Source organism: Gigantopelta aegis, chromosome 8 (assembly GCF_016097555.1).
Source record: "Gigantopelta aegis isolate Gae_Host chromosome 8, Gae_host_genome, whole genome shotgun sequence".
NCBI classification, from domain to species: Eukaryota; Metazoa; Mollusca; class Gastropoda; order Neomphalida; family Peltospiridae; genus Gigantopelta; species Gigantopelta aegis.
In genome coordinates this window covers 10,876,732-10,895,320 of record NC_054706.1, presented here as the reverse complement: position 1 = coordinate 10,895,320, position 18,589 = coordinate 10,876,732, and the positions used below count along the sequence as shown (strand labels likewise).

Sequence of the window (18,589 nt, the reverse complement as noted above, 5' to 3'; positions counted from 1 at the left end):
TTTGAGAAAGAACATACCACTCGATCGCTACGCAGTCTCGTGGTATATATTATTGCGCAAAATAAACTAGGAAGCAAAAACAATGTATGTGAAGTTTTGTATATTTATCATTCTGAATTCATGCCTCGCCTCCCACAAAAATGTTACATAACTGTTAAATGGTCACATATTGTAAATAAAAAATCCCACATATTTATTTAATAAATGATCTTACTTTGTTTTAAATAAATGTTGAAAACCAAAATGTTTAACATTATCAGATATATAGTAAGCAGGTCTAGCTCTGGGTAATCAGAAAAATGGCAAAAACCCAGGTATTTTCTAATAAAATAACAATTACCACAAGAAATTTATTCACCAAATTAAAATTAATTTGTCCAGTTGTTTTTAAAATTTGCAATTGGCGAACTTGGTGAGTGCCAGAGCTATCCGTGGTAAGTATACGTATCACAAGTTACTGATTGTTACAGACATCTTGATATTCAAACAAAAACATTAAACAATATGAGTAGTTGTTACGTACCACATAGGTAAGTGCTGAATCTCGCGTCAGTGTATTCTTCAGTACAATCAACCCATCATTGCTGTTAGGGAGTCCAAACAACTGACTCGAAGAGCTGTCATCCAGAACAGAATACGTAACGACATTGTAAGGAGTCTCTGTATCCAAATCTGTGGCCTTCACAGATAACACACTGGCTCCCACACTCAGTGTCTGGACAATCGAGGTTTCGTAAGACCCTGCCGTAAACACAGGTTTGTGTGAGTTTCGTAACACGTTCACTGTCAGTATAGTGGTTCCAGACTGGGTGGGGCTGCCAAAGTCTGTGGCGCGAATGGTAACCTGGTAACTGTTGCTGTTAGAGATGTCTGAGCGGAATGGCTGTCCCAGATATAGGCGGCCATCGTTTGGATTGATGTAAAACAAGCTACTTCCAGATGCCGGGGTAATGTCAGCAATACTGAAGGCAATTCGGCTGTTAGGTGTATTCTGAAAAATTAACAGAATTCTCAGTGTTAAAACACAAAAGCATAATTATTTAATTATCCAGTATTTCTGGTGCTTAAAAACAGACAAATAAATTGAAGTATGAAGTATAAAATTGTTTTTAAATTGCTCTATGCAGATGTAGTCATTCTTAACAGGGTGTGGGACATAGCCCAGTGGTATAGCGCTCGCTTGATGTGCGGTCGGTTTGGGATCCATCCCTGTTGGTGGGCCCATTGGGCTATTTCTCGTTCCAGTCAGTGCACCACGACTGGTATATCAAAGGTCGTGGTATGTGTTATCCTGTCTGTGGGATAGTGCATATAAAAGATCCCTTGCTATTAATGGACAAAAATGTAGCGGGTTTCCTCTCTATGACTGTGTCAAAAATGTAGCGGGTTTCCTCTCTATGACTGTATCAATAAATCAATGTGCTCTAGTGGTGTCATTAAACAAAATTAACTTCATTCTTAACACATCCCATCCCTCACCTTTAAATGAAATAAGAATAATATTTTAAGAAATGTTTAATTACATTATGTTTTCAATTGGATGTCATGCAAAGGTAAAAACAACTGCTAAAATACATGTCAAAGAAGATCATGTCCAAACAGAAACTGTATCCACTGGATTTCATGCAGTAGTATTAATACCTGATAAAATGAGTGTTTATCAATTATATAAAAAAATTACACAACTTGACCGTTTTTTGTTTTCATGAATACTTAAAAAAATGACCTCTAACTGGATTCTCCATTCACTTTCAACTGACTGATGTGAACATTCTAACAGCCAATCGCTGGCTAAATTAATCCATAATATCAAGGGTATCCTGTGCTGTTGTTTTTACCAGTTCATAGAAAAGGGAAGAAATGCAATTGGTGAGAGGTCAGGTTACAGCTTGTGTTTTAAGGTGATGACATAACTGGTATAATCTTACTTGTGGATCGTTGTCTACAGCTGTTGCAGTGATGATGTGTTCTCCCACTTGAGCTATCTCTTGCATCGTGATAGAATTTGACGCCAATGTCAGTACTGGAGCAAAATCATTGAGATCCTGAAAACAATTTTTTTTTTTTTTTAACACATTCTAAATTACAGATAAGTGAAAATATCTTAATAATATCTTGGCTTCTTGTACACTATTACAATTACAATAATAATCAACAGACTTTTGCTTGAGATATGGAGACTCTCTACATCCGAGTTGATGCCTATAAAACTTATAAGTCTAATACTATACAATAAGGGGGCATACTTTTAGTACGTACGCATTTTGGGGGGGTGGGGGGGTTGAATTTAAGAGCCATTTTGCGTACGCTTACATATGGCGGGGGGAGGGGGGGTTGTTATTAGGGTAAAATTAAAATATATATATATAGTTAATTTGATTATTTACTGACGTTCTAGATCATCGGCGCCTGTTTTGTTCGCCATACTAACCCTTTGCGTCATTCCACTGCATGACCTTTGTGTCATTTGACGCACGCATGCATGGCCAAGAAAATGGCCTCCGGTGGTGATAATTATGACAAATATTCCCAACTTTTGAAATGTATTAAATGTGTAAACCCAACCAAGAAGGCGGGCGAGGTTCAGGAACCTGCCGCGGCCGAATGGAAGTTGCTGAAGGATGACGATTCGGCCTTTAGCAGGCGGATTCTTCAGTTAAAAATGATTTGAATTTTTTTGTAATTAAAACAGAGCAGACGTTCCGGTTTATAATACATTTAGAAACGAATGGAAGTTGCTGAAGGATGACGATTCGGCCTTTAGCAGGCGGATTCTTCAGTTAAACATGATTTGAATTTTTTTGTAATTAAAACAGAGCAGACGTTCCGGTTTATAATACATTTAGAAACATTTTATTCGTCGTCAAGCGTTGTTTAATACATTTGTACAATGAGCAGTATTCATTAATTATAGTATACCATGATGACATCGACGGTGGCATTGTCTACATTTACTGGTACTGACTGACGATATTTTGCGTATGTATGCAAGGGGGGGTATGGGCACTGGCGTACGCATGCGTACGGGGGGGGGGGGGGGGGGGGGGGGGGGGTGCAAAAAATCGGAAAATTGTGCGTACTTACTAAATGGATGACCCCTAATAATTTTTCACTCTCCTAAGTTTTTAAAAAACAAGGTTCTGTTTATGTACATGTATGTTATCATGCCATATACAGGCATCGAAATAAGCAATGTGTCTGGTAACCCATGATGAAAACAGGTTACCTCAAAATACAGACCCTGTAACGACACATTTATCTTTCCATTAATTTATTACTATAACATACCTTCACCGATACTTTGTTATTCATCATACCACTATTTCTCATTGTACTGATACTCTATGTGTATCTAAATAACACCTAGTTGATCAAAATTTAGGTGCTGTAGTTTTAGTTTTATAAACTTTTGGTCAAAACAAAGTACTGTTTTCAACTTTCTCGAAATGTAGTAACCTCCAGGTAACATGAATGACCCTTCTCAACTTATTTTTTATGTGTGATAACAGTGTTAAAAAAACAGAACAAATGTCAGGTACAAATGTTTCACACACCAGTACTGTGACTCTGACAGTGGCCGTGGATGATGGTTCTTGAGAGTTCCGTCCATCAGCGGTGGTAACATAGAACTCGTAGAAGCTGGTCACTTCGTAATTCAACACATTTTTCACACGAATCTCACCCGATTCAGAAATGGTGAAGTCGGTTGAAGCTGGCCCCAGCAACTGGTAGGTTATATCTGGTATAGAATCAGCATCTGTAGCCTATAAAAGAATTATACTAATACAGTAACCGTTGGTTAGACTTCGCATTGAACCAGCATTTGTACCTGCACAAAAGAAACGAAAATCACATGCATATAGTAACTGGTAGGAGGCAGTAAATTACCAAATATCAACATAAATAAAATTGGGTGAATGTATATAATATATAATACACAGAAATATCAACATGGATATTACTTTTTTTATTGAATTAATATCAAGATGAATTAATTAGGACATTATATATATATTATAATATAACTCTTTTTTTTCAATATAATATTTTTAATAATCATATATATTGTATCCTGTGTGTTTGTTATTAAGCTGCAACACACAAAAATATCAACATGGATATTACTTTTTTTATTGAATTAATATTGAGATGAATTAATTATGACATTCAGGGGTCGAATTCTACGCTATTCCGCAAATAGTAAATTTCAAAATGGAATAGTAAAACAATTCTTCCAATATTCCGTCATGAAAGTGAAAATAAAGCACGGAATACCGTAAATCGCCTACGACTATTCCGCTTATGCTTTTTCTTCAGCTATTTTTTTCCTGCAGAACAAATCTTTGCGCTACTAAAACCTTTTTCATGCACTTACCGGTACAAAATAAATGTCTTTTTGATCGAGACTAATGCTTGGAGTGAGTTCGTTTGTAATTCCAGCTAGTACACAGTAAGGCATAAACTGGTATATAAACAATTGTTCGTTACACAATGTTGTACAGGGCGACATAGCACAGTCAGGAATACTAGTGGTACATTAATAATTGAAGGGATAGTACATTTTTAGACGGAATAGTGTTTTTTGAAATTCACTATTCCTTTGGGATAGTGGTAAAAAAAAAAAAATTCAACCCCTGACATTATGACATTTCTAACAGAAGCAACCAAAATGTACTTACTGTGACTGTAGTAACTAGACCATTGTTTTCATTCTCTGGGACCGATGCTTCATAGTTTGTCTCAACAAATACTGGAATACTGTCGGGTCTGTCGACCACGTTGATGGTAACGGTTGCCGTGCTACTACGACTGTCGAAGGCCGCGTCACGTGCCACCACCAACAGCAAGTAGACTCTCTTTGTTTCCCAGTCCAACGGCTCTATAGTGGTGATCTGGCCTGACTCAGAATTTACTATAAAACTGAAAATTAAATTTAAAAAAATATATATTGATAAAAAATTACTGTGGACAACAAATCAGTAACAATTTTAGGTGTTCACCGTTATCAACATTTTTATAAGCGTTGCACGTAAATGTAAATCTATGACGACACTACAATTCATATTACTATTAACAGTACAACTACAAACTTACATTTTCGTGTTATTTACTGTGATACGGTGACGAAGTTGGGGGTGGGCTTATTTACGAATAAGGACCAAATTTCTTAAATGCTATCAAAACGGAGGGGGGCTTATTCAAAGACATGGGCTAATTTCCGGTAAAATACGGTATTATAGTTTAAATATTTCATTTTCTTTCATCCTTACAATGCTTCATCTTCCATAATGACATAATTTTCGGTGTGAAATAGATGCCAAACACATGTAAATGTACGACAGGTATAAACGCTAGTCACAAACATAAACATACAATGTTTTGTGAAACTGGCTCCTGTTTCTCTTTTCTGGTTTTTACTTTTGGTGTGTGTGTGTGTGTGTGTGTGTGTGTGGTAACACTCCTCCAACTCCTCACATACACCCTTTTAAAGGCTTATATCAAAACTTAGAACATGAAATCAACTTACCTGCTTGAATCTAAGAAGTTTCTGTAAGCAATTTGAGAATTTGCCGTATTCGGTTCATCAGCATCTGTAGCCTACAACAGACAAACAATTTTAAGGTTATTGAACAGTGCAAACTTTTATTGACATATAAATTAGAGAAAAAAGTTACATGATTTAAAATTCCACAAATTTAATAATATATGCGATAGTAAATTATTAGACAGCAAATGAAAATATATGGCTGTAATGCTAAATCAATTTACTGTTCATTATTATTAGTTTACAGAGCGACGGGAGCTAACTTATCTAAATCATCTGAAGTGTTTGTCAGAGGATCAAACTTCCTCAGTGGACCCATTGGGTTTTTTCTCAGACACAAACAGTGCCCAATTACTGTCAAAAGACTATCAGATATATGGGCAGAAAGATGGATACAAAACCAGTAGGGGACTAATAAATAAAGAAGGTTGTTTTTTGTTAACGACACCACTAGAGCACATTGATATATTAATCATTGGCTATTGGATGTCAAACATTTGGTAATTCTGACTCGTAGTCAACAAGAGGAAACCCGCAACATTTTCTTAATGCAGCAAGGGATCTTTTATATGCCACGGCCTTTGACCAGTTGTGGTGCACTGGTTGGAATGAAAACAACCCCAATCAGTTGAACGGATCCACTTAGGTGGTACGATCCTGCGACGGAAACACCTCAAGTGAGCGCTCAGCCGACTGAGCTAAATCCTGCCCCCTAATAAATGAAAGCACATACCATGACTTGACCAACAAGAGCACCAAGCTCATTTTCGAGCACACTGAAGATGTATGGCGGGTTTATGAAGGAGGGGTTTTGATCATTGATATCAGATATTTTTATACTCAGTGTTGTTGTTGCAGTCTGAAAAAAAAAACAAGCAAACAAAAATATCAGTAAATTAGAATTTCTTTTTCTAATTTTCATTATTATTCATACTTACCTAGTCCTAGAACAGTGATCCACATTAAAAAATAGTCATAAACTGTAAATGAGAGCTAGCAACAACATAAAATCATCTACTTTTTGCAAAATAATTACAGTCCACATGTGATCAAATACAGTATTCACAGAAGCTTTGGCTAGGACTCGACCGGCCTTGATGATGCAGTGGTTAAGCCATCGGACTATAGGCTGGTAGGTACAGGGTTTGCATCCCGGTAAGGGCTCAGTGGGTAGGTGTAAGGCCACTATACCTTCTTCTCTCTCACTAACCACTAACCAACTAACAACTAACCCACTTTCCTGGACAGACAGCCCAGATAGCTGAGGTGCGTGCCCAGGACAGCGTGATTGAACCTTAATTAGATATAACACCAAAAGTAAGTTGATGAGTTCTACTAGCCCAGACCAAAAATTCATTAGCTAGGACCAAGGGTTAGTGGATGTGTTGAACCTTGGCCAATATATATAATTAGATATCCCCTATGTTAGCTAATTCATAACACAATTGTTTTCTAATCATTTTCTTCAGCTGAAAAACGTTTTACATGTGATTACCCGATGACTAGTGTCAGCTACGTGTAACAGCAGTGAATAGGATGGGCGACTTTCACGGTCCAGTCTGTTCCGAGTTGACACCAAACCACTAAAAAATAATATGCTTCATCATAAAAAAACAGAACATCTAAACTGTATCAAGCATAAACAATGATGAATACAAACTATAAGATGATTCACATTCTCAAACATACAACCTGTGTAGTACCAAACAATACTTTTTAAATCCACCACGAAATTTAGCAAAATCAAATATTTACAGCTCTAATTCTGAATTTAAGTCTTGCAAGATTATAAAAACGACCAATAAAAATTGAAACCACAAAACTGTGGTCTTGTTGTTTCTTAATAAGAGGTTTAATTTAACAATCTGAGTAATTAAGTTAGAAGATTAACAAATTTTGATACGGCTGATATCTCTAATATACTTACGTATTACGTCCAATGACGAAATCTTGATTGTTGTTTCCACTAATAATTTGGTAAGAAAGAACATCATTATCGGGGTCAGTGGCCTGAAAAAACAAAAAAATCAAAACAGAGATGAGGCTTAAATTATAATAAGACAGATTATTTTAAGGCAAACACTGCCTTTTCGTGTACTCTTTTTAAAACAAATTTGTCCACAGTCTTCATTTTCATTTCACCTATTCAGTATGTGTCCCTAGGTCCTATATCGTCAACATTTGTTGATAGATGTGTTAAGGAAACCAATGAATGTTTTAGTTTGTCAAATTGTAGCACTGCACCCAGATTAAGCTAGCTTATAATAACCAGGGGGTGAGAGGTGGACATAAAAAAGAATTATTGTATTTTCTCTAAACTAGACAACTAAGGTACCTCTAATCTAAAATGGCAATTTTTCAGGGTTGGGGGCTTGGGAGGAAACTGCCTACCTTCTCCACTTAATAGTGATCCTGAACTGAATAAACTAGTTCAAATCTATATTATATTAAACTGTATGTATTACATTAATTTTGCAATTCTCTTTGTACATGTATATTTGAATGTTTTTATAGGGGAAAAAAATAAAGAATTCTACAATATGTTTGGGTACGCACAACAGATTCTTATAAACTATGCCCTAATCCTGTTTTACTTAGTATATTATTCCTGTTTAAAAAAAAAATCATCTTACCGGAGTTGCGAACACAGACGCTCCGATGGTGACCCCTTCGCTGACAGTTATTGAGTATGTGCTGGCCGGAATGGCCGGTCCGAGGTTTCCGACCCGCGTCACGTTGACCAGCACTGCAGTCTGCGAGGCTCTCCTCTGACCCGGTTCAGCCTTGTCTGTGGCCTGGATCGTGATCGTGTACAGCTCGTCTCGCAACACCTGACCCACCACCTGCAGACTGCCCGAGTTCGCATCCACAGCAAACTTCCCTTCACCATTGTTACTGACGGCAGATATCTCGTAAGTCACAATGCCATTGTCTCCACTGTCGGCATCTGTAGCCTGGACCTAGAGAATATACAGTCAAACATGTGTTAACAAGACAGTGAAGGGAGCATCAAAAAGTGGCCTTTTAAGCTAGGTGGCCGCTTAATACAGGTTAGTTTAGAGAGAAAAATATAAATATGGCCCTTTAACATAAGTGGTTATTAAATACAGATGATCGCTAGGAGCAGGTTCTACTGACGTGTAATTAAATTGACAAAGAATTTTACGTCAAACAAAATCTGTTAATATTACTTCTTGTTTTATATAGCCCTTTTTCATTAGACATTAAACATATATTCTATGTTAATCCTCACGTGGATTGGACTAAGATAAAGAATTTAATGCTAGACTTCATACACAGTTATCATTCACAATATTTGTAATTGATAACACAACTATTTTATCTCACACATGTTAATTTAATATCATAAACAACATTCAAGTACCACATTTATTGTTTCTTTTTGGTTTTTAAATTGCATTGATCCAATATTATTTTCATATTGTAACACAGTTTAATTAGAGACTATTAATTAGATAACTGTGACATGTTGTAATGTGCTCCCGACTCACTGTGACAACTGTGACTGGAGACCGCGAGTAGTCAGCCTCGGGTACCGTCATCACATACGTTGTGGCGGGAAACGTTGGCGAGAAATCATTTCTGTCAATCACTTCAACTGTCAGAGTCGTGGTGGTCGAGCGTCTTTCCGCGGTGCTGGATTCCGAGGTAATCAACTAGAAGTAAACACAAAGTTTTCTTTTTAAGTAAACTGTTACATACTGCTACTAAAATATTCAGTTCAATTCTTTATTAAGCATGGGCATTTACAGTTTATCGTAATGAATCAGTATTAAAAGATTCATGTAACAAAATTAAAGACACTCAAATTCAAAAAATGCTTATAGGCCACATGGTAAGAGACGCTGTTTATTAATAATTAAATAAATTAAGTGATATTTGTTTATGTCTACTGATGGTTTATGTATGGTTATTTTAGGCAAGCCCTCCAAGCTAGCCACACTTCATTGCGAAACAGTTGTTCCTAGTTGTGATGACCATAAAGGAAACCATGTTTAAAATATGTTTTTACTTTCCTTAACCCATGCATACAATTATAGAATAACTAAATCAGAATAATATGCAATAAAATTACATATAAAAGTTAAACAAACAAGGTAAGTTGCAAATTATGGTATCACATTAAAAAACAAAACAATTATCCACACTAAAATGTATCGTGTCCAAAAGCAGAAATCATACCTGGAATTACGTCGATGAATTAAGGAATAAAACAAGAAATTAGAATGACATATCATGACATGAAATACTTAGAGGATACAGTCGACTGGTTGCATCTGGTGCTTACCTGAAACACAACCCGCTGAGTTACTTCATAGTCGAGGTTTTCCGTTGCCAAAGCGATGTATCCTTCCTGTGTGACGGAGAAGATGGCTGTGTCGGTGACGGTATAACTGTAAGTCTGACTCGGATCACTGGCAAGCTGAAAATAGAAAATAAAATTTGTTTTAATGGCAATTCACTACATTTAAACTATGGCTATTTATGTGTTTAACATCATATGTTTTTACATGAGAATGAGAACCGACAACCCACTGATGTTGCACTGTCTTCTCCTACTAGAAAGTAGAAAGGGATCTTTTATATTCAATTTTGAATAGACAACACAATTAAATTTCTGTTACATTTATTACAACATAACGTCATCCCATTGGTCCAGACGTACATGTAGCAACGGGAGTTTGTTCAATTCTTGATGAACGTAAAAATTAAGTCGTCAGGGAACGTCACATCTGATTACGTAATATTGTCATCAGGGAACATCATATCTGATGACATCATTTTATATGGGCAAGTTGAATTATTGTTTGTGGACCAAAAATAATTCAAAATAAAGTATGAACTTTTTGTATTATTCTTAGCAAGTATGATTCTAATTTGATTATAAGTATTGTCTGTTATTTCTTTTACGATCATCTGGGTATGAACAAAAAAAATTCATCTGCAAACTTATGTGAGAACGGCTTCACTGATTCACACAGTTTGTGGATATTTTTTGTTCATACCCAGATGAACGTAAAAGAAATAACAGACAATCCTTAAATATATCATGGTGTTTTATGTATTAGTCATGTCCACTAAGCAACATCCTGCTCTCTGCAATTCAAAGTTGTAATTTAAACAATACATCAACAAATACCATCACAATGCAAAAAAAACTATTTAAAAAAAACGTGTGAAACTGAAAAATAATAAAATTAATTTAAACCCCAGACAATTTTTTATTTTTAATATTGAATCTATTTATTTACTGCAGTTCTGTACAACCTATTAACTTTGATTAGTAATGTACTCATTGATGTTGTTTTTCTTAAAGGAACACCATTTCACTAGTTATCACTATCGTCATAATACTCAGTAATCACTCAAACATACGAAAGTGAAGTACTTACGACATCTCCGTCAGTAACTATCAGCTTCAGAAAGCGTGTTCCCTGCTGATCTAAAACGAGAGTTCCCCGTGGCGAGTTTTCCGGGATGTAGCCAGTGAAGCTGTTGGTTGATGACCTCACAGTTGGCGGGAAGATGTTTGCTGCGTTCACAGTAACAGTGATCAGTGCGCGCTCGTATCGACGTCTGTCAGACTGCTCTTCAGCCTGTAATAAATAAACAAAAAGAAATAGTTTTAAAACAAGCATTCTGAGAGTACTGCTAATTTGCTAAAGCCATACATGACCCCTACTGCCCCCAACAAATGCTTATATCTGCTAAGTTAAGGGCTATAACACTGTCAAAACAATGGGCAAAGCCGTATAAAAGTCAAACTTGATCTGTAACTCTACATATTAAAGTTATACACAAATCTTCAGCTCAACATCTTGAGGCACTGCGGAAAAACCAGCCTGGAAAGCCATGTGGCAGAGACAAACAAAACCTATAGTCACTTTCAGTTGGACCAGTAGGGGATCAATATTATATGTTACACGTACTAACCCTAGTTATCCAACAGCATAAAATATTTTGAACTATTACAACTTTTTGACCATTGAATTACACATTATTTAGAACTTTTTGTGAAAATTATTAACTCTGGTAAATCAAACAATTGTGCTTGTAGTGATCAACATGCAGTTACAGGGGCAGATCCAGTATTTGAGAGGTAAAGTGGAGGTGGTGCAACTTAAAAAAGGACAACTGCCACGATGTCTATTTTTGTGTAAATTGATCACAAATTTGTTATATGTTTAACAAGGCGCATGCAGTCCTCGGGAGGATGTACACACAAAACAGTCCCACCCAAGAGTCTGTTGCTGACTCAGAGCTAAACTAATAAAGATAATTGATATCTGATTGAGAAAGAATATACCCTGATAATAATCTGTAAAGATGTGGTGGAGAGTCTGTTACGGAGTTAGTCTCATAAAGATAATTCATATCTGATTGAGAAAGAATATACCTTGATAATAATCTGTAAAGATAATTGATATCTGACTGAGAAAGAATATACCCTGATAATAATCTGTAAAGATGTAGTGGAGAGTCTGTTGAGAGTCTGGGTCTGTTGTACCGTGGCTGAGTATATTCCATTCATTTCTATTCCAGTCGTCACAGCAAAATAATTATTGAAGCCTGAAGGAATAGCTGAAAAAAGAAGACACATCCCTTGTTATTGACAGAATAAACATACTAAAAACCACTTACAGTCTCATGTCAATTACAGTATTATCTTTCTACTACTATGAATAGAATTTACATTTTCAAAGAATGAATGAATGATTGTCAAACATATAACCTGAACACACAGTTTGCATAAAAAGAACCATACCTCTGAACATTTTAAATTATAGTTAAGTGATGTCTATCATTGGTTAATTTGAAACACATTGAACAAACTCACTGTAACCACATAGATTACACCTATGTGAGTAGGCTACACATGTGAGTAGGCTGCACCTGTGAGTAGGCTACACTAATGTGAGTAACTTCATGTCTCATTTTCTTCTCTTTAAGCTTGAGCTGTTGTAGTATTTATATCTGTGATGTCTATGTTAACTAAAAAGATTCATATGGCAACTTAACTATGTTAGCATGTATGTTAGCATTGTCATTTACAAGATTTTCTTTGATGGAAAATGCACTCCTATAGATATTCACTCCTATGATCTATGATACCTCATACACTAACTTCATTGAGCTATTTTAACTTCCACTTCATCCATCATTATCAATAGTTTGCTGCATGGATTGCTACTCAGTACCATAGCTGGATTATCATATTGTAAATTCTTACTATACTAGCATGTTAAGATATTAACATATTTAGCCTTGTGTGTGGAATGCTGCAATAGATGGACCACACTGCAACAAATAAATCATCATACCGGCCTGTTAGATGTTATTTAAACTTACTTTCTTGCAGATAGAACTGTATCGGTGTGTTCAGGGTATCATGATCATGGGCAAGGATCTTCACAGACTGTTGAACAGGCTGAACAGCCGGGTACGGAAAAAATTTCATTACACCAGCCTAGGGATAAAACAAAAATCTTTTTTAAAAGACATTTCTCACTTAAGACAAAAAAGGAATAACAAGTCAACACATTTTAAACTACAGTTAACTTATTGTTATTTGGATGATTGTCTAAAAGAGAGTACACCTGTAGCTCCATAAAGGCTACAAAGAAGGAGGAGATCTTTTTTTTCCATTTTCCACACAAACAAAGACAGTACATGTTACAGCTTTTTGTTTCCACTTAGAGAATTTACAGTTTCCTTTTTATCCAGAGATAGATGAGTTGCACGAAGACAGTAAACTTATCAGAAACATCCATCTGGAGTTGCCGAGTGTTCACCTGAACTGAGTGCACCCACTTCTGTTGGATGTCTCTCCATTAAAAATGTTCCACTTTTTTTTCTACTGCAAAGCTAACAAATAATTTTTGCAGGAAGCTGCCGATTTACAACTTTGAGACTGCACCTTTAACAATAAAATCATTAGACCAAATAAATAAGGAAATAAGAGTCATTCTGGTTACCTGTCCAACCCTAAAATTTGTTCGCTGAAATTAAACTTTTTTTTCAACCTAATGATCTTCAAACCATTGAGTGGATGCACCATTTGTTTGAAATGTTACCTTATTGCTATTTGCCAAGACCACTTCGACATATTTTCAGAATTGTTTTGTTTTGTTTTTTTAAGTTATAGCCTACCTATATACCTACCCTAATTTTTTTCTCACATGTAACCAGAACCACACATGTATTTTTTTGTTTGGCCTTAGCCTCTGTTCTGAGCAGATAGCTCAGCTAGTCGAGGTGTGTGCCTAGGACAGCATGTCAGAACATTAAAACGTGCAAGTTTATGTATTTTATATTGTCACTTACCAAAGTGTTTGACACGACATTAGTGGTGTATCGTGGATTGTAGCAGATATTGTTGTATCTTGAGCAAGATGGATATTCAAATATTGGATCGAGATCATCACCATCCTCAATATTGATGGTCAGGGTGGTGTAGGCCGACCTTCGAGTGCTTGGCACCAAAGCTGTATCCTGGAAAACAAAAAATGTTTCTGGAGTTAAGACTGAGTTTAATATCAATTCATTTTGAAACATAAATCAGGGTTCTTACACTTAAAAAAACATAAAATTCAAGGACATTTTTCTCTCTCCCAGGATATTCAATCAATGAACGTGTTTATAACATATTTTTGTCTGAATTTAGACAGGTTATGAGGACAACAAAAGTAAAGATGCAACAAAAATAAACCACAGAAATGTTTACCTAAATTTCCAGGACACAATAAAATTGAATGCTTTTTCCAGGACAATCCCTGTAAATTATTACAAATTAAAACATTGTCCTTTGGAGAGTGTATGACCTGTACCATTTGGTAGCATGGAGCAATTAAATATGTCTTTTCTTTTCTGTCTTTTTTTACTTCTTCAATGTCATTCAGCTTCTCTAATTCACACTACAGGAAGAAACATGACATGACCCCTTTCAGCAATGATTTGGTTAAACATGTAAGAGCTGTTGTGATTCTCCATGTAAAAGAAGACACAGAGGAACATAAAAATCCATTTACTCCGTATAACACTTCTTTAACTGATATATCAGTCACAGCTATGTATATTTAATAATTTACAACAACACAGATTTGTGCCATGTGCACACATCATATTTTGTCTGCATTCATATAAAAACAACATGCGATGATCTCCTGTGATAAGTTTGGCCCATAATGTTTACACTTACTGTAGCAGATATGTTGAGCACGTAATATGGCTGGTTGAGTTTGTTAAGAACCTCGAAGTCAAGGACTGCTGACACGGTAACAATGCCGAGACTTGGAACCGGAATAGAAAATTTTGTACTGCCATCAAACTGAAATGCAAAAAGTCATGATCAGCTCTGGATCAGTCAAGAAATACATCACTGATGATCGACATCCCTGTACAGGTAATATAAATTTGCTGTAAATGTTAATATACTGTTTACACAAAAGTATCAGTTAATTATTCATAATTTTATTGTTAGGAAAACTTTCAATTCTGACTTTGTTAAATAATAATAAAACATTAATATTTTTCTATTCCAAAGATTATACTACAATAGATGAATCTTTCTGAAACTTAGATAAAACATTATTATATCAACTGACAAATTTTTTGTTTGTTTTAAATTTTAAAAAATATTGAAAAAAGTACTGTAACAATTTGTTAAGAATTAATTTTATTTTAGAAAACCAGATCATTGCAATATCAAATCTACCAATTACAGAATTGTGAAAAGTCTTAGAGCAGGAGGTCAACTCTTGTATTTAATGTATTTCAGGTCAACTGATTTTCAACTTACAGCACCCCCATTTCCAGGTAAAATCCCATAAACAACATTTCTGTTCTGAACCGAATCTTTATCCGACGCCGACAGTGATCTGATTACAGTTGTACCGATTGGAGTTAACTGAAACAAAAGATTAACAGACATTAATACAATGTACATCAGATAATACAATAAATAATAACAGACATTAATACAATGTACATCAGATAATACAATAAATAATAACAGACATTAATAAAATGTACATCAGATAATACAATAAATAATCAGGACAGATAATTTTATTGGATAAATTTCAGTGAAATTAACAGCTTCAAAAAAGCTTCATAACCTAATATTTCACTGGTATGAAGAGCCAGACAGACAGATGACATAAATCTATAGACAGGCAGACAGTAGAAAGACAACTGATATGGCAGGACTTCACAGACAGTTAGCTAGTCAAACAGACCAGGTCTAAAGACAGACAGCACGCTTTCTGCCAGAAAATAATTTGAGGATACACAATAAAAACAAAACAAATCATAAGAGCCACTACTATGTGGTTATGGATCTAAAATGTTTTCAAATGGGACACTGCATTTCTTGCCCTTTGAAATTTTTTAAACAGCAGTTATCTTATTATCATCAAACTAAAAATTAAAATACATATCCATCAATTTCTAAGATTTTAGAAAACATAATTTTACCCTCAGCCTCCATCCCCTTTGGGAGAAACCCTGCATAGTGAGACAGAAAGATTGCAAGAGTAATTACTTACCTCATTGACCGAAACAGTGTAAGGAGCATTAACAAAGACTGGAGTGTTGTCATTCACATCTGTTACTGTCACACGGAGAGGATAAAATAACTGAAAACATAAAACATAATAAAACTACTTTCTTTTTACACTGTAATCCACAAGCCATAGATTTTAAACCAATTTTCTAAGCACTTAAAATTTAAATCTCAACACTTTATACACAAAACAAAAACCAAACAAAAACACCCTCCCCCACCCTCCCTTTTGAAATGTCCCTTTTACATTTTTTTTTTGGGGTGGGGGGGGTGGGGGGTGTTAATTAATCATCCACAATATACAACACTAAATTTGGGTGCAGGTCAACTCGTCCCAAACCCAATCGGGACAACTGGTCCCAAACCTAATCAGGACAATCTGCCCCTACCAACTTGACCCAGAAATTGGACACCTTGTGTCCAAAAATTTACCAATTCGAAGGCTGGTTTTGGCTAGTTCACCAAGATAAAGGTTTATCATGGTGAACTAGGTTTTGGCCAATTCGCCAATCATATTCAACACATTACAACTTATACTTACAACGGTCGATGATGTTAATGACTGGCATTTCAAGATAAATTGTACAACATTCAAGTCATCACTGGCTGCAGAAGACTGTCCCTAAAACAAAATTATTTATAAATTATTTATTGAAAAAAATAAAAGAAAAATGCATTGGAAAAAGAGTTGCCAGTAAACTTACAAAAGGGAGATAACTTTTTCATGTTTCCGTATTAAGCCACCTCTCCACAGGCGCACCAAGGAATGCGTCCTCGTAAACAATTTCAAAGAAATGTGAATAAATCTTAAAATGTTTAATAGATTTTCTCTCTGAAATGAGATTTATATTGGACTATAGGTAGCCATTACACTCTTAATGCAGTGATTATTTTCGAAACCTTTATTATTATGAGGTCTCACACGAGAGTTAATGTATTTCATGAATAACAACCTGTGACAAAGAGACTGTAAGGTTAATTGATGGATCCTATAATCCACTGCATCCCCGGCTAAGTACTGGGCTAGATCTCACCCTCTGATCCCAATTCAAAGGTAACGGGCTGGCAATGGAGGATTTCTTGGGTCTTAAATTTGAATTGTTCTGCGTGATTTAGTACTTTTAACCTCGTTCTCTAATGGTTTTATTACATTGTGTGAAAATTGTATCTATATTATATATTTCAAAACATCATATGGGTATTTGTTGTTTCTTTCTTTCTTTTTCGTCTTCCTTTTTTTAAATAATAAGTTTTGTTACTTGTTTAAACAAATATAAAAAAAGAATATAAATAAATAAATGAGCCCACATTTATTGCATGCATGGCATTTTGCGAGGAAAGCCAATACTCACATCTCTGTCCAGAGCTTTGATAAGTCGCAGGTAAATGCCACTGACGCCGTTGACGTTGGTGTTTTCCAGAACGAAGTAGTCGTTGGGTTGCAGCGGCGCTGCGTCCTGCGTCAGATCCAGGTTCACCGTACTTCCTAAACTGCCGTGGATTTTTACTTGACCTCGGTATAGGCCAGACATTGGAGATAACTGTAAATCTGAAAGAATGGTTTATAATGCTTATATTCATAATGATATGCTGAAGTTTCAAGTAATATTAAATTTTAGAGACGTCTATTTCATATACTTAACGGGATAAAAGGGGAACGTCCTCAAATAATAAGGGTGCTTTTTTTCTGCTTTTAAAAAAAAAAAAGTCCTTTTTTCTAGCTGGAGAAGACCTTATACGAGCGTATTATTTATTGTACTCTGATTCTGTTTCTACTGCCCTCATCTCTCCCATACTCGATTTTTAGAAGAGCGACTTTTCAGTTTTCTAAGGTTTTTTTAAAGAACGAAAATGAAAAAAGTACACGAGTAGCCGTTATATAACATTTATTTTACAAGGCCTTTTTCAACTAAAACATATTGACTGCGCTTGCAGTTAAGTCATGTTAGCTTATACGTAACAGAACAATTAATTTCTGTGGCGCTTATTTCATTTCATGCTTTGGCGTGCGAGTCATCACCGTGGAGCAGCCAATTTAATGTGTCTTTAAATTGATATCACACATATGTTGGAGATCGCCGTTTGTTATCAAACATCTCACACTTAGTCATTTCCAACAGGTACAAATTCCCAATATTCATGTATATATTAAGTTATGTCTGTTCTAATAAAAAGAAATACTGCATTATTCAGTAGCCTCAAAAATATCCCAAGTATGATTTAAGAAAGTTTGTTAGCATACATGCTGGTTTGTCGTTTTTAATATTAAAGAGTATTTATAACTGACATACTTTTTCACATTATTTCTGAGTACTCACCATTTGCGCTCGCTTCGTGAATGCTAATATAAAGAGTTGTTGTTTGTTCTGTATCCAGACTCGAGCATGCTGTCAAAAATAGATGGATTAAAACAGTCATCAACTATGTTAGTATAATATTATGTAAACATCAGAAGCATG

At 35.4% G+C, this 18,589-nt stretch overlaps 1 protein-coding gene across 1 annotated transcript; it reads right to left on the bottom strand.

Annotated features, from left to right (window-relative positions):
• Nucleotides 1–454: 454 nt before the first annotated feature.
• LOC121379463 (cadherin-99C-like) lies at nt 455–13,025 on the bottom strand. The gene is made up of 15 exons (XM_041508106.1): nt 12,917–13,025; nt 12,015–12,148; nt 10,960–11,163; nt 9,855–9,989; nt 9,058–9,222; nt 8,179–8,505; nt 7,473–7,555; nt 7,041–7,128; nt 6,279–6,404; nt 5,528–5,598; nt 4,680–4,920; nt 3,555–3,764; nt 2,561–2,650; nt 1,929–2,045; nt 455–991 (listed from the first exon to the last, which is right to left on the bottom strand). Exons 1-15 carry the CDS (start codon nt 13,023–13,025, stop codon nt 455–457), a joined length of 2,637 nt encoding a protein of 878 aa, XP_041364040.1.
• Nucleotides 13,026–18,589: the final 5,564 nt, after the last annotated feature.